At 49.7% G+C, this 25,285-nt stretch overlaps 1 protein-coding gene across 1 annotated transcript in view; it reads left to right on the top strand.

The window, feature by feature from the left end:
• The window catches only part of LOC142297391 (uncharacterized), a 165,464-nt gene that overhangs the window by 18,417 nt on the left and 121,762 nt on the right, over positions 1-25,285 (top strand). The window contains exons 3-4 of the mRNA XM_075341616.1: positions 5,744-5,906; positions 18,652-18,801. Coding sequence (XP_075197731.1) covers positions 5,744-5,906; positions 18,652-18,801 — 313 coding nt within the window. The remainder of the gene's footprint in view (positions 1-5,743; positions 5,907-18,651; positions 18,802-25,285) is intronic.

Below are 25,285 nucleotides of genomic sequence, written 5' to 3'. Positions count from 1 at the left end.
TAACTGGCAGCCATGAGAAAGGGTTAGTACCTTGGCATTAGTAGTACAATACCACGCTGTTGATGTGCTCTCGCTGCCACTGTCTTGATGCCCATATCTGCTGTTACCGCTACTGCCTGAACCTTCTGTCACCATTACTGTCAGAACCTCTTTTCACCAATACTTCCCGAACCTCCTGTCACCACTACTGCCCAAACCTCCTGTCACCACTATTGCCCGAACATCCTGTCACCACTATTGCCCGACCCTTTAGTCACCACTACTGCCCGACCCTTTAGTCACCACTACTGCCCAAACTTCCAGTCACCACTACTGCCCGACCCTTTAGTCACCACTACTGCTAGACCCTTTAGTCACCACTACTGCTCGACCCTTTAGTCAGCACTACTGCCCGAACCTCCCAGTCACCACTATTGCCCAACCTCCAGTCACCACTACTGCCCGAACCTCCAGGCACCATGCTGCCCGAATGTCCAGTCACCACTACTGCCCGAACCTCCAGAGTAACCACTACTTCCCGAACATCCAGTCACCACTTCCGCCCAAATGTCCAGTCACCACTACTGCCCAAACCTCCAGTCATCACTACTGCCCAAACCTCCAGTCACCACTGTAAGTAGCGGTGAAATAAGGAAATTACAGTTCAACACTCTGTGATGGACTACAATAAAATAACACCCAGCTCACTCCACAGCTATGAACAGAGCAGTCCAGGGAGCGTACACAGTCCACATCGGAGCCAGCCACACAATAGGAGATGCAGTTTCACGCTTAGACTTCTATGGTTTTGGGCTGCTATATTTGTGGTGTGTAAGTATTATGCTCCGACACACCAACAAATAAAAAAATCAGCTTACAAAATTAATATGTAATAATAATAAAAAAGTTGCCCATTCCCTTTAAAAAGACACCATTAGTATAATGGCACCTCTTACCTCTGCCGGGAATGTTCCTTTTCTAGGTTCTACAGTATATAACTTTTTTATACTAGAATTTAATATAATGTTCTTATCAACAATCCTGGCTTTGCTGGAACAACAGGAGAGCCAAGGAGATTATACGTAAAACCCATCCAAAATTGGGCATTCCATTTTTGTTGGTTTTTTTAGTGTGGAGGGGGGGGTATAGTAAAGAAAGGCTACAAGGTACCATTCACTTGCTCTCTAGATCCAGTCCCATAATTAGAGATTAGCAAGTACCAAAATACTCGTATTCATAATTGCTATACTCGTAACGAATACTTTGTAATATTTGTGTATTCGTTCCGACTACGGTAGCTAGTATAATGCAAGTCAATAGGAAATGCAAGTAATTTTTTTCAGGACCCAACAGAGAGAGGTCTGGACGGCTGAGGAAAAGGCTGAAATGGATGGGAAAGTGATGAAACTGAATGGGGAGAATTGCTCTCGCTCTCTCTCTTGAACCGCAAATATGCGGTAGAAGGGCTTTTTATAGATCCTATGATGCTGTAACAGTAATCCCACAACCACGATGGCTGCAGCATTACTGTGATTGGTTAAGAAGCTCTGCATGTTTAGTGGCTGCAAATCAGGCGCCACACCTACTAGGCGGGACATAGGAATATCGTGAGGCGAGTACACAAAAACTCGCAATGTATTGAGTACCCCAAATACCATACTATCCGTGCGAGTAGCGAATAGTAACGATTACACTTTCTCATCACTACCCATAATGTATTACAAAGGAAACCCTTTAGTGTGAATGTGTAATATATTATTTCTCCTCTGGGGGTGCTGTTGGGAAATCGAACACTTACTCCAATATTGCCCTGCAACTAATTGCTAAATATTTTAATAGGGAAAGACATTGTGATCAGCTTATTGTTAAGAAACCTTTCTAACAAGGTGAGATTGTTGAGAGCCCTTAAAGGCTCGATTTACGTTACTAACCTCCTGACATAAAGCTCATCACAAAGCATATATCTAATGTTAACTGTATTGTTTAACAACTCTATAAATTAAAATCAGATCAGAGATAGCAATGACCCCTTCCTTTCATTTTCAATTTTCGTTTTTTCCTTCCCTTCTTCCAAGAACCATAACTTTTTTTATTTTTCCTTTAATATAGCCGTATGAGGGCTTGTTTTTTGAAAACGAATTGTACTGTTGAATGACACAATACATTTTACCATATAGTGTACTGGAGAATGAAAAAAAATCATATTGTTGTGAAACTGTAAGAAAATTGCACATTTTCCACAAGATCAGTAGGACTACACAGGTATATTATATATATATATATATATAGATATATATATATATATATACTGCTCAAAAAAATAAAGGGAACACTTAAACAACGATTTTGTATTTTGTTGTTCCCTATTTTTTTGAGCAGTATATATACACATTTTCCAAAACTCGTAGCATTCTCTTTTTTGGGATCTGGGGCTGTGTAACAGCTTATTTTTTGTGCCCTGAACTGATGTCATTACAGATACTATTTTGGGTTATGCCGGCGTCACATGGGACGATCTATAGTGCGATCAGACGAGCGATCGCACCCGCCCCCATCGTTTCTGCGGCACGGGCAATTTCTTGCCCGTGTCACACAAAGTCGTAACCCCCCGTCACACGTACTTACCTCCCGAACGACCTCGCTGTGGGCGGTGAACATCATCTTCCTGAAGGGGGAGGTACAAGTAAAATATATCTTTGTACCGTGTTAGCCAGTAGAGATAAAAAAAAAATTTGTTTGAAAGAACTGAAGTCCTCAGTGGTTGATACCTTTTAATGGCTAACTGAAAAGATGGTAATAATTGCAAGCTTTCGAGACTACTGAGGTGTGCACGTTTCTTCAGAAGTGTCTTTAGTTCTGTGCGCGTTTCTTCAGAAGTGTCTTTAGAGACCTGAGTAGTCTCGAAAACTTGCAATTATTACCATCTTTTCAGTTAGCCATTAAAAGGTATCCACCACTGAGGACTTCAGTTCTTTGAAGGGGGAGGGACGTTCGGGGTCACTGCAACGTCACACAGCGGCCACCCAACAGAAGCAGAGGGACGGAGATGAGCGGGCCGTAACATCTCGCCCACCTCCTTCCTTCCGCATTGCCGGCGGCCGCAGGTAAGCTGTGTTCATCGTTCCTGGGGTGTCACACGGAGCCGGGTGTTCTGCCTCGGGAACGATGAACAACCGGAGCACAGAAGGAGGACCGACATTTTGAAAATGAACGACGTGTCAATGCAGATTGATAAGCTGAGTATTTTTGCTCGTTCACAGTCGATCGGAGCTGTCACACGGTATGATATGTCAAACGATGCCGGATGTGCATCACTAACGACGTGACACTGATGACATATTGCCCGATATATCGTACCGTGTGACGCCGGCATTAGGTGCAATGTTTTGATCACCTCTTATGGAATTTTATTGCAATGTTGTTGCTTCAAAAAAAAAATTGTAATTCTGACAGTTTGATTTTTTTTTTCTCTACTCCATTTACCAATCAGATTATCAGATTCAATTATTTTTATAGATTGTATATTTAAGAATCTGGTGTTACCAAATAAGTGTTTCTTTAATTGTTTTATTTTTCATGTTTTTTTTATTGTTCTAAACTTTTTTTTTTTAATGTCGTATTCCCATCTCCAAGATACTATCCTAATATGTTAGTAGGTGTAATATTAATAATAATTATATTAGCAAATACCTCAAATTAGAAATGTAGTAAAGTTCTTCTGATTCACTGTGTCACTTATCTCATGTCCAGAGTATTGCAGAACATTAGATATCCATGGTTATGACCACACACAAATAGTGACAGTTATTTAGTTACTAGTGGTCGTAACTATGGATACCTAAGGTCCTGCAATGCCCTGCACATGAGGTAAACAACAAATTGAATCAGAAAAATTATATTACATATCTAATTGCAGGTATTTTTCTAATATTATTATGATTCCATCTTCTACATATTGGGATAGGATATTGGAGATGGGAATAACCCTTTAATGATTACTGTATTTAACAGTCCCCTTAGTGGACTTGAAGCTGCGACCGTGTGACTGCCTGTCCTGTACAGAGCAATGCTTCAGCATCAGCACCGCTCTGTGTAGCACGGATCACAATGTCCTATGAACACAGGCCATGAGCCAGCATTCACAGGCAGAGCATGATGACCGGTACAAGAATCTTCAGCATGTCAACACATCGATGCCTCACAATCCCGTAACGGACGCTCCAATGGGCAGGATCAATGATGCGCTTCCTAAGGCCCCCTTCACACGTCTGTGCCTCCGGTACGTGCTAGGTCCGTTTCCGCATGTACCGAAGACACGGGCACACGTATACCCATTAAAATCAATGGGTCTATATGCGCGCACGTGTTCAGCCATTGGCCCTTGCCTCCGTGTGGAGTAGACGGCTGCCTGTGTGCTCCATACGGCGGCATGTCCGTTTTTCTCCGGCAGCACGGGTGTCACACGGCCCACACCCATACCACATGGATGTAGTGTGGATGCGGTCCCGTGTGACATGCGCCGGAGAAACACACATGTCCTTGTAAAAATAAAAAAAACACAAACTCACCTCCACCAGCCCTGCAGTCTCTGTCACAAGCATCCGACACTCAGTGAATTTGAACAACGCATCTTCTTCACTGGGGGCCGGAAGCAGCGTCAGCGGGGCGTGGCCTGTGTCGACACTGTCATTCAGCACCACAGACAGCTCTGGAAGAATCAGGTAAGGCGGCACTTTCCGTTCTCCGTGTGTTATTACGTATCACACACGGAGTACACGCATGTGCCACAAACACGGCACACGGGGAGCAAACCACCCCTTTACACAACACGTACATGAAAAAACGGTTTGTTTTTTTTCACGGACGTGTGAAGGGGGCCTAAGTGTGTGTGTTGAATACTGCTGTCTGTGATTGACAGTGGAATTTAACTGGTTAACAGCTGCAGATGAATATCAGATCCACCAATGGCTGTTAGACGCACTTGATGGCTGATTAAGGGCTCGTGCGTAGCACGTGTTTGTATTGCATTTATTATTATTATTATTATTATTATTATTATTATTTTATTTATTTATAGAGCACCATTGATTCCATGGTGCTGTACATGAGAAGGGGGTTACATACAGAATACATATACAAGTAACTATAGACAGACTAGTACAGAGGGAAGAGGGCCCTGCCCTTGCGGGCTTACATTTGTATGCGTATAGCACTGCAGCATAAATGCATGCGTCCTGCGTCCCCTGCACAATCTATGAAGATTGTGCATAATCCATGCGCATGATGCTTTTCTGAACGCAGCGATTTACATGCTGAAATTTTGATCCAAATCGCTGCGTTCAAAAATGCAGCATGTCACTTTTTTTGTGCGCTTTGGATGCAGCTCCCGCTCTGTCTATAGGAGAGGCTGCATCCAGAGCGCATGAAATCGGCTTTTTTTCTGCCGTGTTTCTGCAGCGATTTGAAGCGCACATGAGCTGACATATCCCTGCAGAAATTTCTGCAGGGACACGACGCAATGTGCGCACAAGACCAAAATCAGCCATAAAGTGCATGGAAAGATGTAGGTTCAGCGTATGAGCCCACATCAAATGCAGGGACAAAACAAATGATGTAAATATACATCATTGTCAATGAAGGTGTTAGACGGGCTGCACTATACAAATATCTTACCTTGGATACTATTCAAATCCCAGTATCAGTATGTAAAACTATAGCAGTGTTAAGGATTCATTCAACTATTCATTTATTTTTCTATTCACAGTTGTATAAAACGTACGGCACCATCTTCAGCATCCAGATAGGCTTCTCCAAAATGGTTGTCCTATGCGGTTACGATACCATTAAAGATGCCTTAATCAACCACGGGGAAAAGTTTATCGACAGGCCTAAAACAAATCTGTTTGCTAAAACCACAAAGAATCATGGTAAGTTACAAGGTGACAAAGTTACATAAATGTAAATATGACATAGGTCCATCAAGTAGAGTCTTCCTCCACTAATTATATACATTTACATTGTCTATAACCGACAATGTTGTGTGTACTGAGGAAATAATCCGATTCTTTTTTAAAAGCTGTTATAGTATCTGCCATTACTACCTCTTGTGGTCGGCATTCCACAGTCTGACCGCTCTAACTGTAAAGAACCCTTTCCTATTTAGCTGTCGGAATCGCTTTTCTTCCACTCGCAGTGAATGCCCCCTGGTCCTTAGTATTGTCTTTGGAAGGAATAAGTCATGTGCCAGTCCTTTATATTGACCACACATGTATTTATACATATAAATGAGATCTCCTCTGAGATGTTTTGTCCAATTAAACATAACCTGTCATTTCTCATAATTTTGATTTTTTTTTTTATCTGGAGTAAATGCTGCCGTTCTCCTGAATCTAGCTACATTTTTATTTTCTTCCTGCACCTCTCCATTCCTGAGATATGGCCTCGTCTTCCCTGCATATAAATCTAGCCTTGTTATCCAAGGGGGTGTGGTTTCCAAGAACACGCCCACAAAGAGCCGGTGAGGAGCAAGTCTCATTAACATATTAAAGCATATTTATTAACAAGGACAAAGAACCATATCTCAGAAACGGAGAGGTGCAGGGACAAAAGCAAAACAACGCCAAATTCAGGAGAACAGCAACATTTACAGGTCGTCATTAAAGACATTATACATCACACTGACGATCATTAGAGATGTTTTAAAATAGTTTTTTTTTAACCTCTGTGCTTTTAAAACATAGTCACCATACTTGCAGACAACTCAGTCCTAAGTACAGAGGAGATTAGCCTTTTTATTACTAGGGACGGCATGTGAGCCAACTGTATGACAGCTAGACAGAAGACTGTAAATATTCAGCCAATATCTAATGTATTACAAACAGTACAAGGAGCATTCAATTAGTTTTGAGATACTTAGAGAAAATAGTAGATCGAACCACAAATTTTGGGAAAACAAGAAGACACAAACATAAAGAAGACCACTAATTAATATTCATAAACAGCATCCAGGTGGAGTAAATCGTGCTATATTTATTAAAAGATACAAGACTAATGGCATCTGTCATGGGTCCTTCTCCAATATCACACAATCAACAGAGCGAGAGATGATTGATCATTTCAAAGAACATTTATTCCAAGCAAAATCATAAAGTCCATCAAATAATCCACCACACAGAGGGTAAAGTAATACAGTAATGTCCCAGGGATCAGTCACAATCCTCAAGCAGTCCATTTCCAGGGAAATCGGGGTTTCTCACAGTCTCTCTGGGGTGTCAGCTTCCCTCTCAGGCTATCAATCTTACTTCTTCTCTCTTGTCTTTCTTAGCCAGAATGAATAATCCCACAGGTAAGCAAATAGTGTGACGCCCTGGACTAGCCACGTAGTCACAGACATAACAACACACACACCCCCTTCCCTAGACAGTTCATACCAGTCAAACAAAACCCTTGTTGCCTCCCTCCAGGGTCTGATGTCCACACCAGGTGGGGTGGAGCAAGGCGGTTGGCTCCACCCACCGAGGAGTTCACAGGCCTGGAGGCGGGAAAAGTGAGAGTAGTTAGTGTTTGGAGGTGAAAGTGAGAGGTCAGAAACTGCAGGTGTCTGGGTAGGGGCCCAGACACATACAGCAAGGTTGGCAGACGGTGGTGGCCACCTGCAGGAGTTAGTGGACCTCTGCAGAACCGTAGGACCGGGGTCGGGCGGTGGCCCGTCGGTACCAAACCGGGGAGTGGAGTGAAGCTAAGCAAGCAGGCAGGGCCATCGGACCCCGACTAGGCTTGGAGCCACCGACAATGGTCAAATCCGAGTGTGACAGGAACCCCAGGGGTTTCCTAACAACAAAGACCCGACAGAAGGCAACAGTCCACACCGTGAGGATATACAGCCACCGCCACAGGCTAGAGATCCAAGGGCCAGCGCCTGCGGGCAAAACGGGCTCCTCCGGCACCTACACACCGGGGAGCGGACTACCGGTGGTCAACCACAGGAGTCAGAACATTCTAACAAGGTGCAGGGAAAGACAGCCACCATCACACTGTCCAGGGAGAGCACAAAAGCACTGCAGCCGGCTGCGGGACCCGTCCATCCAGCCGTTTGGTTTACCAGAGACTCTGTTATTGACTGCCAGAGTGAGTACACCAGTGCCATCCGCACCACGCCGCGCTGTCCCTGCAACCCTGCACCTCAGCCATCCAGCCTCCCCGTATCACCATCCGGGCCCCGGGATCACCAACCCCGGAGGGGACAACATCCTAGCTGCTCCCTACCACCTCTCCCGGGATCCCCGTCACTAGCAGCGGTGGTGCCCATAATCAACACGACCCATGGGTGGCGTCACGAACTATCTCCCAAAACAAACCACCCCCTTTTCACTCGTGGGCGAGGAGCGCTGCCCGAGTCCCCGGGTCCGGCCCATCGCTCGAGCCACCGCGACAACTTGGCGTCACAAACAGGATTAGAACCAATCTACTTACCGGTAGAAGTGCACCTTGCAGTTCCCGCCGGCGGCGTCCGGCCGGAAAATTTGAAGTTCCGACATCTTTGGCGCAATGATTTCCCGCTCGAGCATCTTCTCCGAGCAGGGAAGGTGCGAAAGTGAAGCCCCGCCCCCAAAGAGGAAGTGCTGGAAAGAACCAACAGGGGGCGGGTGAAGGCCTGCCTAATGTAACCGAGGGCATAAGAAGCGGGCACGCCAGGATCCTGAAACTTTCCCGTTCCTGGAGGCCGAGCAAGCAGGATGTCCGTTCCGCACAGCAGGCCCATGCCCAGAACAGCGGCGTGGGTGGAAGCCCGGGTGGCGCAATTAAGCCGCAGGCTGCAGACCCGGCACCAGCAAGAATGAGAGGTTGGAATGGTGGAAGTGGTGGTGGCCGTGCGGGCCCGTGAGGCGGAAGCAGAGTTGGAGGAGCGGGTGAGTGACCCACGCCCCTGTGTCCCGGAGGGACCTGTCGCTGCGGCTGAGGGGCCTGGCCTGCCCTCGCTCAGCCTGCTGCGTACCCTGCTGCCCGCATTGGTCGTCGCCACCCCACCGGTCGGCCCGTTGCTCCCGAACCCGGCAACAGATGACATAATTTCCACTCGCAAAGATCCGCCTGCGGGCGCTGCCCGCGAACAACAGCTTGCCCGGCCAGCACCGACCCCGCTCCCGTGGAAGGTGTCTGCTCCCCGAAGGGAGCCATCCGATTCGGAGGCGGCCGTACCCGAGGAGGCCCCGGCAGTCCGCCTGGCCAGTACAGAGGTGGAGGATGGCCCGCCTCAGGCCCGGAAGGTGACACTGACCGCCCCCAAGCTCTACGCCTCGGCTGAGGCTGTGGAGGGTTGCCGCTGCAACCCGTGGGTGGCATCACAAACTATCTCCCAAAACAAACCACCCCCTTTTCACTCGTGGGCAAGGAGCGCTGCTGGAGTCCCCGGGTCCGGCCCATCGCTCGAGCCACCGAGCAGCAGCAGCAGCAGCGGACCCGAGCATGGTGAGCGCGTCCCCTCCGCCCGCGACAATAGTTTAGGTGGATCCCAGGCCCCCTCCCCCACACCTAGGGATAGAAGCACTTCATGGGGTTATAACCCTGCAGACAGGACAAATAATACATACAATGGACAGAGCACCACACCTAAAGTACGAACCTATGCAAAATTATAGACCACTCACCATATTCCACTGTCACAGTATCTTAAAGGGGTTTTCCCATGAACAAAGTTAATTTTAATCAATAGAGCTTGGAATAATAATAAGTTCCACAATTGGTTGTGATTAAAAACAATGTTCCTGTGTTGAGATGAGATCATATATATGTGTCCCTGCTGTGTACTGTGTAATAGCTGTGTCTGACCGTACAGGGACAGGGTCTCATCGTACCACATCTCCTGGGCCAGGGAGAAAGTAAAACAATATACAGACATTACTGCATGGGATAGCAGTTGATTCTTTCTGTGAGGTAAAATATTTCCTTCCCTGTTTTTAAATTTTTTTTTACCTCATAAAAAGAATAATTTACCATTCTGTGCTGTCATGTCTGTATATTCTTTTACGTCCTCCCCTTCGCAGGAGCTATGGTATGATCAGACCATGTCCCTGTACAGTCAGACACGGCCATTACACAGTACACAGTAAGGACCCATATATAAGATTATCTCAGCATAGGAACAGTTTTAAAAAACAGGCAGGGGAATGTTTTACCTCACAGAAAGAACCAGCTATGATACTGTGCTGTAATGTCTTTTTACTCTTTTGCATCCTCCCCGGCCCAGGAGATGTGGTATGATTAGACCATGTCCCTGTACTGTCAGACACGGACATTACACAGTACACAGCAGAGACACATATATAATCTCAGCATAGGAACATGTTATATAACACATCCAATTGTTGAAGTTTTTACTATTCCAAGAGCTATTGATTAAAATGATTCATGATGATTACAGTAAATTGACTAAACTGAACTTGGGATAACCCTTTTAAGAACAAGAGTGGCGTGCTTTGGTCGAAAAAAAAAAAGAAAAAAATATGTTTAAAAAAGCAATCTTCCGTCATATTTTACTCCATTACCAGTTCGATGTACAGTATTATTATTATTATTATTATTATTTATTATAGCGCCATTTATTCCATGGCGTTTTCTAAGTGAAAAGAGTATACATAAAAACAAGTACAACAATCATGAACAATGCATAAACAGACTGGTATAGGAGGAGAGAGGACCCTGCCCGCGAGGGCTCACAGTCTACAGGGAATGGGTGAGGATACAATAGATGAGGACAGAGCTGGTTGCACAGTGGTCTACTGGACTGAGGGTTATTGTAGGTTGTAGATTTGTCGGAAGAGGTGGGTCTTCAGGTTCCTCTTGAAGCTTTCCACGGTAGGAGAGAATCTGATATGTTGGTGTAGAGCATTCCAGAGTTACGTGCAGGTAAGTACCGGGAGACTAGGTCACAGATGTAGGGAGGAGACAGGTTGTGGATGGCTTTGTAGGTCATGGTTAGTGTTTTGAACTGGAGTCGTTGGGCAATGGGAAGCCAGTGAAGGGATTGGCAGAGTGGCGATACTTGTGAATAGTGAGGGGAGAGATGGATTAAGCGTGCCGCAGAGTTTAGGATAGATTGGAGGGGTGAAAGAGTGTTGGGAGGGAGGCCAGAGAGCAGGAGGTTGCAGTAGTCAAGGCGGGAGATGATGAGGGCATGCACTAATGTTTTTGCTGATTCTTGGTTAAGAAATGTACAAATTCAAGAGATATTTTTGAGTTGTAGTCAGCAGAAAGTGAAGAGGGCTTGGATGTGTGGCTTGAAGGAAAGAGCAGAGTCAAGGGTTACTCCAAGGCAACAAGCTTGCGAGACTGGGGAGAGTGAGCAGCCATCAACATTGATGATAGAGAACGAGGAACGATAATGAACTCAATTTTGTCCATGTTAAGCTCTAGGAATGGCGCAGTATCAATTACAAGCATCAATAAAAGTTTGGGAAAATCAGTGATGATTAGAAATGAACGAATCAACACATGCAAATCAAATTCATTGCAAATATGTCAAAATTGTATAATATCTGCCATATTGCTGGATTCTTTTGAGTATCATGAAAGGGTTAAAATGAAAAAAATATATGCTCACCCCTCACTTGACTTGCACCACCTTCACCGATTCTGCAGTTTCCCACTACACGGTACCAGTCTGTGGCTCTTCTAGCGTTTCCTCTATGGCGCTTATGTCAACGATTGCACAGAAATATGATGGAAATATATGTCATAACATGCTTCACCTTTGCATGTGACTGAAACCATGGCCAATCACTACCACCTCCAATCACTATCACCATTGCGGCTCTCTGAACCTCCATACTGGTCTTCAATTCTTACAGGGATTTATCTCCAGCACTAAAGCCAGTAATAGGACTCCTATGGTCACAAAGTCTTAAACATCATGGCATGCTTCGCCTCATATGACTAGTTTTTAGGCCAATCACTACTGCCTGTGTCGCGGGCGGAGGAGGGGACGCTGCGCTCACCCACTGCTCGGGTCCGGCTGCTGCTGTTGCTCGGTGGTGGCTCGAGCGGTGGGCCGGATCCCGGGGACTCAAGCGGAGTTCCTCGCCCGTGAGTGAAAGGGGGGTGGTTTGGTTTAGGGATATTGTCCGTGATGCCATCCACGGTTGTGGTGAGATTGGTGACACCACCGCTGCTCTGGACGGGGATCCCGGGAGCGGTGACAGGGAGCAGCTTGGATGTTATTTCTCCCCTCCGTGGGTAGGGGGTTTGGTTGTCCCGGGGCCTGGTGAGGGGTAAGGATGGATGGCAGGCGGGTAACGGGACCTGGTGAGGTGCAGGGTCACGGGGGCAGCGCTGTGACGCACGGCACGGTGGTACTCATTGAGCCAGTAATTCACACGGAGTCTCTGGTCAAACAAACGGCTGGATGGACGGGTCCCACAGGCGGCTGCGGTTGTTCTCCCGGTAGGTTGATGGTGACTACCTTTCCCTGCACCTGTGTTGTGTTTACGTTTCCAATGGGTTCCCACCGGTAACCCGCTCCCCAACTTGGATGGATGCTGAAGGAGCCCCTTTTGTCCGCAGGCTCTGGCCCTGGGAACTGTAGCCTTGACGGTGACTGTGTTTCCCTCTATGGTGTGAGCTGTTGCCTTCAATCGGGTCTTGACTGCTGGGAAACCCCGGAGGTTCCCTTCGCTAATGGATTTGACCAACTTTACAGCGACTCCAATCCTGGTTGGGGTCCATAAGCCCTGCCGGATGGTGCTGGCTTCTCTTTGCTCTCCGATCCGGTACCGCCGGGCCACCGCCCGTCCACGGTCCTTACGGTTCGCTCCAATTGGCCTCTCGTGCAGACGGTCACCACTGTCTGCCAACCTTGCTGTTCCGTCCGGGCCACACACCCGGACGCGGTCAGTCTCCTCTACTGCTACTTCACTCTCTCCAACTAATCTGAACTCTTTTTCCCGCCTCCAGGACTGTGAACTCCTCGGTGGGCGGGACCAACCGCCTGGCCCACCCCCTGGTGTGGACATCAGCCCCTGGAGGAAGGCAACAAGGATTTTGTGTTTGACCTAGATGTGCCTAGGCGGGGTGTGGGGTGTGTTGGTGTAGTTCCTGTGACGACCTGGCTTGTCCAGGGCGCCACACCTGCACATCACAGCTTCCCACTTCCCTCACTGGTTTTTCATTCTCCCAGGCCAGTGACTGACTTTACATGGTCATGAGGTTGAACAATGCATGCCATGACGTGTATTGCACTCCACAAGTCTGCCCTGAGGGCAATTACCTCTGCCTCCATAGTCTTCTGCTCCAGTCTATGTTTCCTCTCCTGCCCATGATTTTGTAGGGGACTATAGTGGTGGAATAAGAGAAAGACCTCAGAAGAAAGAGTCCTGAGAACATAATAGATATCTTTTTACAATTATCTTGGCATTTTTTATTCAAACCCACTTGGTTTGGACCGAAACAACATTGGAGGCCTAATTCAATGAATTTTGGGAGGTTATATGTGCTGCCACTTTGCCATCCACTGAAAGTTAAACACCTGTGATAACGATTGATCAGCGGATCCTCATTCTGGAGATACGTGAAGATACGTGAGGATTCCAGATGTGAGACCTGCCTCTATAAGACTTTTATAGCATAACTCATACATATTACATAACTGTTTCTGTGGCGCCCCTGAGGCTTCCGTCGCCACAGGACATTGCACCCCATCCAGCGGTGTGATGTCCCATTCTGGGTGAGGAAAGGAGTGAACGCTGGTCCCCTGGCAAATCCACACTACATCCATTGTTAGGAACACACCGGGACCAGGGATAGTGGCAGCTACCCTCCCATGCTGCACGCTGGGAGGGGCCGTAAGACCCATCCCTGCTCCTATAGGGTAGATCAGAGCAACTGGGGAGGTGGGAGGAGCCACCAGAGAGCAGACAGGGAAAGGAGGTCAAGTTTAGTCAGATAGAGAGAGAGGGAGGAAGGAGGAGGAGGTCTGCGGGAGGCAGACGAGAAGGAGAATCAGAAGAGAAGCTCTAGTCAGACAGGAGCTAAGGAAAGAAAGAGACACTTCCTGGTCAAGAACCTGGGACTCAGAGGGTCCAGGTGACACCAAGCAGAGAGAAGAAGGGGTTCCAGGGCCACGGATAGCTGTTGAGCTGTGGTGGCCTGTTCCACAGGAACATTGGTGGAGGTATCAAGCTGCAACAGGGGACGGTCCCTAGAAACCGGAGGAGTGCAAAATCATCTCCAAACAGTAAAAACCGAGGCCCAGGGAAAGTTGTAAACTCCCCGGGCCACAGCCCACCACAGAAGCTCTAGAAAGGGGATAATCATCCGACAGGTGACCCCCCAGCCTGGAGGCTGTTGTGAAGGCCGAGCCAGGTTCATCCTACAAAGGCAAGGTTTAAGGAGACAGCTGCAGACAGAGACACTTGAGAGAAGGGTACCGGCTTTTACTCCAGAAATTACCCAGGATCGGCAGAGGTCCCTGACAGTGGGTCTCAGCAGTCCAGAGGCCCCAGTGTACACCTACCGGGAACTGTGAGCAAACAACTTGAACTGCACCCTTGGAGTTGCCTCTGTTATTTCCTCTGCATAGACACTCACAAGCCCCAACTGTGCCCTGGGGCACCGCTCCACCTGTGGGTAGCAGTACCAGCATTGCTGCCATATCATCACCCCGGAGGCCTCATACAGCAGCGGCGGCTTTATAGCCGCATACCACAGGTGGCGTCACGAACACAAACTTTATTCAAACCCCAATTCATCAGTCATATTTAATTGACACCCACCAGGGCCACGGAGTCGGGCCCCGCCACCACTGACGACCCCCGGACTAGTCCGGCCCGGCAACGGGTGTCCCATAGCCCTGGGGTGGGCGAGTCATCTTTGGCGTCACGAACAGGATTTCGTGCCCGGTCCCACCGGGTACTGTGCGCCTGAAGAATTGTGCTTAAAAGACTGTGTTATAGTGAGAAACTGCCGCCATTGAAGCCACAGAGCACGTGAAGAAGGGGGGCGTGCCTGCAGAAAGAGCGCAAAAAGAAGCCCCGCCCCCTTGTCTAAAAAAAGAGCACGAAGCAGTGCCCGCCATGGAGAGCGGAAGAAGAAGATATGGCGACTAGAAAAGCTGGCTGGCTGGCAGAAAGAGCCTAAATGCCAGACCAGACAAGAGCAAGAATGTACCTGATTGCAAGCGGAGCGGTGCCGGCCGTGATGGGCTGGGCGCCAGTCTGGCGCCAGATGCTGGTGCAGCCTCCGGCCCCGCCTCCGAAAAGGGAAAGGGTGCAGCCGAGTGGCGTGGTCGAGCACCCGAGCAGTGCAGCAGAGAGTGTTCCCCAGGCCGGTAGCATGGCAGAGAAGCCACAGAAGAGTGCATCGGGAACCAGGGGAATGGACGCTGAGCTGAGCGAGATCTGGGAGGAGATGAAGAACCTTGCCCGGAGGCTGAGCACACTGCAGTTGGAGGTGGACCGGCGGAGTGAAAACCAGAGGGCCCCCGAGGACGTGGGCTACAGGATGGAGGCCGCAGAGCGACACGCGGGTGAGCAATATACTGTCCCGACCCGTCCAGACCCACGGCCCTACCAAGTGCCCCAGTCCAGTCCCTCCACGGCCTTGCTAGGCTCCCCCGCCAGCCCCGCCGAAGCCCCAGGGGACGCCGGAGACCTGCCAGAGGGCCCCGAAGATGGCTCCTGGTGTCACCTGGGTCCTGAGCCACTGGTGGGCCACCTTCCAAGTCCCCCTGTTAGCCTCCTGGGAACCACATCACTGGGAGTGAACTAGGACGCAGCGCCCATCGACAGCGGGAGACTGCAGCAGCCACTGCGCCCCAAAGAAGACCCCCAAGGCTAATGAACTGGCTTGCCAGAAGCGGCTGGAGGATTACCAGCGGGAGAGCCGGGTGGAGCGGCGCCGTGCTGAGGAAGAGTACAATCTGGCTGATAAGGCTCGGATCCGGCGAAGCCGCAGAGAGCACCAGGGCCCAGTATGCAGAGGCCGGGTGCTGGAATTTAAGTTGAAGGAAGGCTGGGGGTTTATCCGAGAGCCCGGCCTAGGAAAGGACGTCTTTATTGCGTGCCGCGATATAGAGGAGCACCTCACCAGAGGTCACCCAGGGCGTGATGTAAAGCCGGGTGATGTGCTGGAATACACCAGGCTGATGGGGAGCCGTGGCTGGTATGCCCTGGGCGCCCATATCGTGCGGGAGCAAGCACCACTGGAAGAGCCTGAGTGGTGCCGTACAGCCGGTAACCCCTCACCAGCCAGCAGCCCCGCGCCAGCCAATAACCCCCGACAGACCAGCAGCCCCCTGCAAGCAAGCAGTCCTTTGAAAGAAAGCCGTGCTGTGCCTGCAAGCAGCCCCACTCCTACCCAGGCTGCAGCGTTCCGCAGTAGGCCAGTGACCAGCACCCAGGGGACCCAGACTATGATCTCCTCGGCCTACCTGTTGCCTGTAGCAATGCCGGAGTGGGATCCTCGTATCTACCCCCGCGAGTGAAAGTGAAGAAAAGAAGCTATCTACAATAGCCCCTGTCTGCCCCTCATCCCTTTGTGAAGACGTCCCTTTTGTTTTGCCCTAATGTTCTTTTTGAAGACGACACCCTACCCTGCCTTATTGCCCCGTGTGCTTTTTGAAGATGTCACCCCCCCATGATTATGTGTTACCGGGCCACTGGACTGGAATGTGGTCCCCGGTGAATGTGAATGTAATGTGTCCTGTGTTAACCAGGCCACTGGACTTAGTGGCTGGTTTTGTCTTTGCCCTTTTGTAGTTTGAAGAGTTGAACGAACTGCCAGGCTACTGGACTTGTTGTAGCCAAGAATGTAAATAGTTGCACCCGTTGTGCCCCCTACCAGAATTATGGGGGAAGTGCCCAAACCGTGCAATGGACTGGAAGTGCACATGTAGAGTTTCTTTATAAGAAAGTTTGCAACGTTTAAGTACCTGTGTCTCCCATAAAGGGAAGAAAAGTTTTATTGTTTTATGTATGAAAAAATGTTTTTGCAGTTTCTTTCCACATTTTCTGTTGTTTTTCAGCCCGAGGACGTGCTGGGATTCGCTGTGGGGGAGTGTGGCGCCCCTGAGGCTTCAGTCGCCACAGGACATTGCACCCCATCCAGCGGTGTGATGTCTCATTCTGGGTGAGGAAAGGAGTGAACGCCGGTCCCCTGGTAAATCCACACTACACCCATTGTTAGGAACACACTGGGACCAGGGATAGTGGCAGCTACCCTCCCATGCTGCATGCTGGGAGGGGCCGTAAGACCCATCCCTGCTCCTATAGGGTAGATCAGAGCAAGTGGGGAGATGGGAGGAGCCACCAGAGAGCAGACAGAGAAAGGAAGGTCAAGTTTAGTCAGATAGAGAGAGAGGGAGGAAGGAGGAGGTCTGCGGGAGGCAGACGAGAAGGAGAAGCAGAAGAGAAGCTCTAGTCAGACAGGAGCTAAGGAAAGAAAGAGACGCTTCCTGGTGAAGAACCTGGGACTCAGAGGGTCCAGGTGACACCAAGCAGAGAGAAGAAGGGATTCCAGGGCCACGGATAGCTGTTGAGCTGTGGTGGCCTGTTCCACAGGAACATCGGTGGAGGGATCAAGCTGCAACAGGGGACGGTCCCTAGAAACCGGAGGAGTGCAAAATCATCTCCAAACAGTAAAAACCGAGGCCCAGGGAAAGTTGTAAACTCCCCGGGCCACAGCCCACCGCAGAACCTCTAGAAAGGGGATAATCATCCGACAGGTGACCCCCCAGCCTGGAGGCTGTTGTGGAGGCCGAGCCAGGTTCATCCTACAAAGGCAAGGTTTAAGGAGACAGCTGCAGACAGAGACACTTGAGAGAAGGGTACCGGCTTTTACTCCAGAAATTACCCAGGATCAGCGGAGGTCCCTGACAGTGGGTCTCAGCAGTCCAGAGGCCCCAGTGTACACCTACCGGGAACTGTAAGTAAACAACTTGAACTGCACCCTTGGAGTTGCCTCTGTTATTTCCTCTGCATAGACACTCACAAGCACCAACTGTGCCCCGGGGCACCGCTCCACCTGTGGGGAGCAGTACCATCATTGCTGCCATATCATCACCCCAGAGGCCTCATACAGCAGCGGCGACTTTATAGCCGCATACCACAGGTGGCGTCACAAACACAAACTTTATTCAAACCCCAATTCATTAGTCATATTTAATTGACACCCACCAGGGCCACGGAGTTGGGCCCCGCCACCACTGACGACCCCCGGACTAGTCCGGCCCGGCACCGGGTGTCCTATAGCCCTGGGGTGGGCGAGTCATTTCTCATGAGACAAAGCTTTTATATGGTTTCTTCAAATAGGGGATTCTAGAGCACTTTTACTGGGTATGACGGCCTACAAGAGGTCAGATTCCCAACTATCAACAACTTAGGTAGGTCATAAGGTGTGATGATGAGCCAACCCTTTAAAGGGAACACTATGGGAAAACTTGAACTGGTCTTAGCATGATACATGGATTAATAATGCCTTTTACTGAGGAGGTCTAGGATATTGGGGTTCAGAGGTAGTCATGGTGCCCACATGACTTTTAGTCATATAATTTGAATTTCGTGAGTCTCCCTAAAATAAGTTTTGGGAAGGTCACTCATCTCTAGGAATAACGCTTATTAGAGTTTTGGAGGTGGCTCTACCTATCTTATGTCATAGTAACGTCACATGCTTTGTTATATTCAGGCATCGTCCTTGCTAATGGGGAGAACTGGAAAGTGATGAGAAGATTCACTTTGTCCACATTACGAGACTATGGAATGGGGAAGAAGGGCATAGAGGACAGGATTACTGAAGAGGCCGAGTCTCTGGTGCAGAAGTTCAGGACCTATAAAGGTGAGGAGATGTTCATTATTTTCTTAAGGTAATGTCTTTTATAAAGAACTAGTTTTTAAATACCTGAAAAGGAAAATCTGAATTACAAGAGGGTGTGATGTCTAGGACCCTAATTTTTCATTCAGAAAAGCAGTGACAGAGCAATGACAGGACATTTACGGTATTACTGTGCAATGCTACATGTTTCCTATGATGGCGCTGTCTGATTACGAGAATACCCTGGGAACGGTTTATGATTAGGGACTCTACAAATATTGAATTATACATGATATTATGATTACAACATTGTGCTAATTTGATTAAGATACACTCCAGATCATTCAACAGCAATTGACGGTCAATAACGCGGGTGTCAGTATATGTGACGCCCTGGCAAAACCAGGTAGTCACAGAGGTTGTACAAATCTCTCAGGTACAATACTCCATCCTCCTTGGCAGACCAACACAAACCCACCCCCAGGTGCACCACACAGCCAGTAAAGCCTAGTCACCCCCCATGACGATAGGGGCACACCAGTGGGCGGGACCAGGTGGATGGGAACGGCCACCTAGGGGTCCTCAGGTGTCAGAGGTGGGGAACACAAGAGAACAGTTCTGACAGTTGACAGTAGAGGAGTGTGGAGAGCAGCGGTGTCATGGGTTGGGGCCCCTGGACTACCGGACTAGGTGGCAGACGGCAAGCAGGACCACAGGTGACTGAGATCTGGTCATAGGAGACCTAAAGTGGACCGGGGCAGGGTTGTAGCCCGCCGGTGCCGAAAGCGGGAATCCGGTCCGGGGGCCATGCACAGTCGGGGTGCCTGGACCCTAGGGCGAGGAAGGTTGCAAGCCCTTTGTTAATTAACCAGCCAGGGACAAGGTTTCAGGCCTTGCACCACAGTAAGCCCAGAGAGCGAAACGGAAGCCCAACGCAAAGGATAGGGTGTCCGTCAGAAATCACAGAGATCCCGAGGGTCAGATTTCGTGGGCCACAGCTCCCATCATACACAGTACTGGGAGTGGACTTCTCCGTTCCAAGCAGAGTTGTCCCATTGAAAACACAAACACTGAGTGCAGGAGGAAGGGACCCCTGCTTGCTACTCCCAGGTGTGGGACCCGAATATACTCACCGAAGGCGACCGGTCACTGGCAATTTGGTTTACCACTGGACTTTGTGTGCAATTCTTTGGTACACCATTCATCCCCGGTCAAACCCTGAAAGTCATCCTCCGTAGCCATTACTCCCGTACACCCTGGGCCCCGGGACTACACGTGTGGAGGGGATTCCATCCTGCTGCCCTGTTCCATCAGCCCCGGGCATCCCATCACCAGGCAGCGGCGGTATCACCAACCCTCACCGCAACCCACGGGTGGCGTCACTAACAAAGACTATATCCATTGTAAATACCCCCTTTCCTACGGTTGTGAGGACAGACGGCCATACGAGCCTGGATCCGGCTACTGTGATGCCCTGGACTATCCAGGTCGTCCCAGGTAGTCACACACACAACATCACACCCCTTCCAGTTAAGTAACTCCAGTCAAACATAAAAAAACTTGTCACCACCCTCCAGGTTTGATGTCCACACCAGGGGGGTGGAGCCAGGCGGTTGGCTCCACCCACCGAGGAGTTCACAGGCCTGGAGGTGGGAACCTAAGTAGTCGAGTTCAAGTGAGTAGAGAGAGGAGTTCTGACAGTGAAGGAGGGAGGTTGTGTCGAGAAGCAGACCTGTGCTCAGGCCTGCCACAGACTACTCCGGTGGCTGGGTTGGAGCCCAGCCACCATTCGCAAGGAGGCAGACGGTAGTGGCCGCCTGCAGGAGACCGGGAATATGACCGGTGGAACCGTAAGGGACCGGGGCAGGGTACTGGCCCGCTGGAACCGAACCGGGGAGCCAACTGGATACCGGAGCACCAGGCAGGGTACTTAGACCCCGAACTAGGCTATAAGCCACCACCATAGTCAAATCAACTGATTGCGGTCTCGACCTCAGGGGTTCAATCCCACCTAAGTCCTGATTGAAGGCAACAGCCCAACCATTAGGCAAGAGATCCAAAGGGCCAGCGTCTGCGGGCAAACGGGCTCCTCCGTCACCTATACGCCGGGGAGCGGACTACCGGTGCCTAGGCACAGGAGTCAAGATTCACACACAGGTGCAGGAGAAAGGCGGACATTGCCAACCTAACTGGAAAAGCTGCAGCCGGTTGCGGGCCCCATTCATCACTCCGTTTGGTTTACCAGCGACTCCAGTGTCTTGTGTCAGAGTGAGTACACCAGTGCCATCCGGCACCGCGCCGCGCTGCACCACAACCCTCCTCCCTGCACCCCGGCCCTCGCCAACCGGGCCCCAGGACCAACTTCCCCTACCCACAGAGGGGTCAACACCTAGCTGCACCACTACACCGCTCCCGGGAGTCCCCGTACCTCCACCGCAGCGGTGGTGTCCACCATCACCACAACCTGTGGGTGGCGTCACGAACTATCATTCTCAAACCGAACATCCGCATTCCCCGCGCGTAGCGCCAACCCCCTTGCAGAGCGACATGACCCCCGGGTCCGTGAGAGGCTCGAGCCACCACCCGCAGTACACAAGCACGGATCCGAGTGGCTCGGCGGCCGCAGCCAAGCCTGCGGGGCGGTACACTACCACTCGAGCCGCAGTAACGGACCCGCATCTGAGCAGCCCCTGCAGCGGCCCGGCCCCCGTCCGCAAGATATACACCCAACTAGACGAGGTGGGAAGGCTGACTTTTAAATACTGAGTCCTAGGGTCCATGCCAGTAAGGCCATGTTCACCTGTTCAGTATTTATTCAGTATTTTACATCAGTATCTGTAACATAAAATAAAGAGTGGAACAAAGAGAAGACATTATAATAGAAATACAAGCACCACTTCGGCATTTTTCCCCCACTCCTGTTTTTGGCTTAAAAATACTGAGGTAAAAAACTCATTAAATACTCAATGTGTGAACCATGACTAAGGGTATGTGCGCACGTTGCTTTTTACCTGCTTTTTACCTGCTTTTTTGCTGCTTTTTCTTCTGCGCTGTTTAATGCCAAAATGGATGTGTTCTTCTATTCAAGCAAAGTCTATGGGAATTTGGGTTTCTTGTTCACACTATGTTGTTCAAAATGCTGCCTTTTTGTGGCAGAACTTTGGTCAAAAACTCAGCTTTGCAGTGCAAAACCCAAATGGCAAAAACAATTGACATGTTGCTTCTTTGAAAAGCTGAGTTTTTGACCAAAGTTCTGCCACAAAAAGGCAGCATTTTGAACAACATAGTGTGAACAAGAAACCCAAATTCCCATAGACTTTGCTTGAATAGAAGAACACATCCATTTTGGCATTAAACAGCGCAGAAGAAAAAGCAGCAAAAAAGCAGGTAAAAAGCAGGTAAAAAGCAACGTGCGCACATACCCTAAGGGTGGCTTCACACAGAGTTTTTTTGCTGAGTTTTCAGAGGAGTAACTGTACCGCCCTGGGGCTCGGCCGGCTGCCGAGCGGCTTGGATCTGTGCTTGTCGGTGGGTGGCTCGAGCTCCTCACGGACCCGTGGGTCACGTCGCTTTGAAAGGGGGGTAGGCGCTACATGTAGGGACTTCGGTGGGGAGGTCCACAGCCGGAGCCGCGGTTGTTTGTAGGGGATTTGATTTCGTGGAGCCACCCACGGTTTGTGGTGAATGGATGGACACCACCACTGCCATTGACTAGGCTCCTGGGGACGGTGTTGCGCAGCTTGGTGTTGACCCCTCCGTGGGGGCCCGAGGGAGGTGCTGAGGCGGGAGAATGGATGCGTGCTGGGGTCAGTGCGGTGCGGCGCGGTGCGCGGCCTGAAGGCACTGTTATACTCACTATTACAAACACGCTGGAGTCTCTGGTAAACCAAACGAGATGGTGAACGGTGCCCGCAGCCGGCTTCAGTTTTCCCCTTATCAGGTTGGTGGTTTCTGCCTTTCTCCTGCACCTTACTTATGTAGAAAATGTTGACTTCTATGCCTGAGCAACGGTAGTCCGCTCCCCGGCGTGGTATGTGCCGGGAGAGCCCTCTTTGCCTGCAGACGCTGGCTTTCGGGTCTCTATGCCTGGGCGGTGGCGTTACCCTAATGGTTGGGCTGTTGTCTTCAGTCGGGTCTTAGGTGGGATAGGTCCTTAAGTCAAGTCCTCAATCAGTTGATTTGACTCAGCCCGGTTGTTTCTGGGCATCATACTGGGTCTGAGTACCCCTCCTGGTGCTCCGGTTTCCAATCGGTTCCCCGGTTCGGTACCAGCGAGCCACCGTCCGTCCCCGGTCCCTACGGTTCCACTGGCTGTAATCCCAGCTCCTGCAGGAGGCCACCACCGTCTGCCTCCTTGCCAGAGGTAATAAGGAATAACGTTTGGAACACCATTCTAAGTCTGAACTGGGAACAAAAACCTAAAAAAACATCACTATGGGGAGATAAGGTATGCACACCAGTGACTATGTAAGGGGAATACATGGAATAGCAGAAACTGCTGTGTGAATACTGACTTGAAAAATCCAATAGCTATATGTAAAGTGAAAATGTGAAAAATGGAATCTGCATTACTTCCATGAACATATGAATCAAGAGAAATTTAGCTACTGAATTGATCAATGCAATAGAGCCCCAACACTACGCCAAAGTATTTCTCTACGTTGGGGTCCCTAGCTTGTGTGTGTCCTCTCATGCAGTTAAAAAACTTACCGTGTATGGGAAGCTGAGACCCAGGCTATATATGCGTATGATATGGATTATATCTTGCCAGAGGTGACTGGGCTCCAACCCAGACAACTGGTGTAGACTATGGCAGACCTGGGTACAGGTCTTCCCTTGAACTTCACTCCACTTCACTGTCAAGACTAGACTCCACTCAACTACTGTTTTTCCTGCCTCCGGGCCTGTGTACTCCTCGGTGGGCGGAGCCAACCGCCTGGCTCCGCTCGCTGGTGTGAACATCAAACCCAGAGGGAGGTGACAAGGGTTTTGTAGTTTGGCTGCTGTCACCTTTCTAAAGGGGGGGCGTGTGTGTGTATGGGACTACCCGTGACAACCTGGCTAGCCCAGGGCATCACATAACTCTCCAAAACCACAAGGAGTTTAACAACTATCAGTTTTGATTAGAAAATTAGAGTTTCTGTTCTGAAAACTCTTTATGGGCTAGGACAAATCAGTGTGACCCCGATTCTATAATCACTTCATTGAGTGTCTACAGAGACGGTAACTGCCTGTAAGAGCATAACCTGTAGCTGAAGCTGATTACTGCAGGTTAACCATCTATAAGCCACTGTCAATGCCTGATAGTGGACATCACCTTTAAATTCTCCTATTTTTACATTGATGGCCTATTCTTAGGGGTACTTTGCACACTACGACATCGCAAACCGATGCTGGGATGCCGAGCGCGATAGTCCCCGTCCCCGTCGCAGCAGCAATATCTTGTGATTGCTGCCGTAGCAAACATTATCGCTACGGCAGCTTCACATGCACTTACCTGCCCTGTGACGTTGCTCTGGCCGGCGAACCGCCTCCTTCCTAAGGGGGCGAGTCGTGCGGCGTCACAGCGACGTCACATGGCAGGCGGCCAATAGGAGCGGAGGGGCGGAGATGAGCGGGATGTAAACATCCCGCCCACCTTCGTCCTTCCGCATAGCCGGTGGACGCAGGTAAGGTGATGTTCCTTGCTCCTACGGCTTCACACACAGCGATGTGTGCTGCCTGCTGGAATGAGGAACAACATCGTACCGTCGCTGCTGTGAAATTATGGAAATGTCGGACCCTACACTGATCATACGATAACGACGCTTTTGCGCTAATTAATCGTATGTAAAAGGAATCACATACTGCGATGTCGACAGCGACGCCGGATGTGCGGCACTTTCGATTTGACCCCACAGACATCGCACCTGTGATGTCGTAGTGTGCAAAGTACCCCTTAGGATAGGTCATCAATGTCTGATCAGTCGGGGTCCAACACCCTGCACCCCCTCAGATCAGCTGCTCTCAGTGCTGGTTCAGTTCCAGAGCCGCCCTGTCAACTGATAGCAGCCACGGCTGGGTACTGCACATCCACCTCCCATTCATATCAATAGGAGGTCAATGTACAGTACCCAGCCGTGGCCACTATCAGAAGACAGGGCGGCTCTGGAACTGAGCCTTTTTGTCCTCGTGTTGCTGCCACCAACACCTAGAATAGCTGTTCAGTGGAGGTACAGGGTGTCAGATTCTGACCCATCAGACATTGATGACCTATCCTAAGGATATGCCATCAATGTAAAGGTGGTGGACCACCCTTTAACGTGATATGATCTCAGTGGGTTATTTGTTCAGGTGCCAATCACCCACTTCCTGAACTGACCATCCTACCTCATGTGATGTAGTTGAAGGGAGGTGCGGACGTAGGACTATCCAGCGCACATAGCTTGAATTAAGAACAGTACAGAATAATTGCCAAACTGTGATCAAATGCCATGTGATTAAAGTTCAATTGTATTACTTACAAGGA

Source organism: Anomaloglossus baeobatrachus, chromosome 3 (assembly GCF_048569485.1).
Source record: "Anomaloglossus baeobatrachus isolate aAnoBae1 chromosome 3, aAnoBae1.hap1, whole genome shotgun sequence".
NCBI lineage: Eukaryota > Metazoa > Chordata > Amphibia > Anura > Aromobatidae > Anomaloglossus > Anomaloglossus baeobatrachus.
This window is presented reverse-complemented; position numbering and strand designations above follow the sequence as displayed.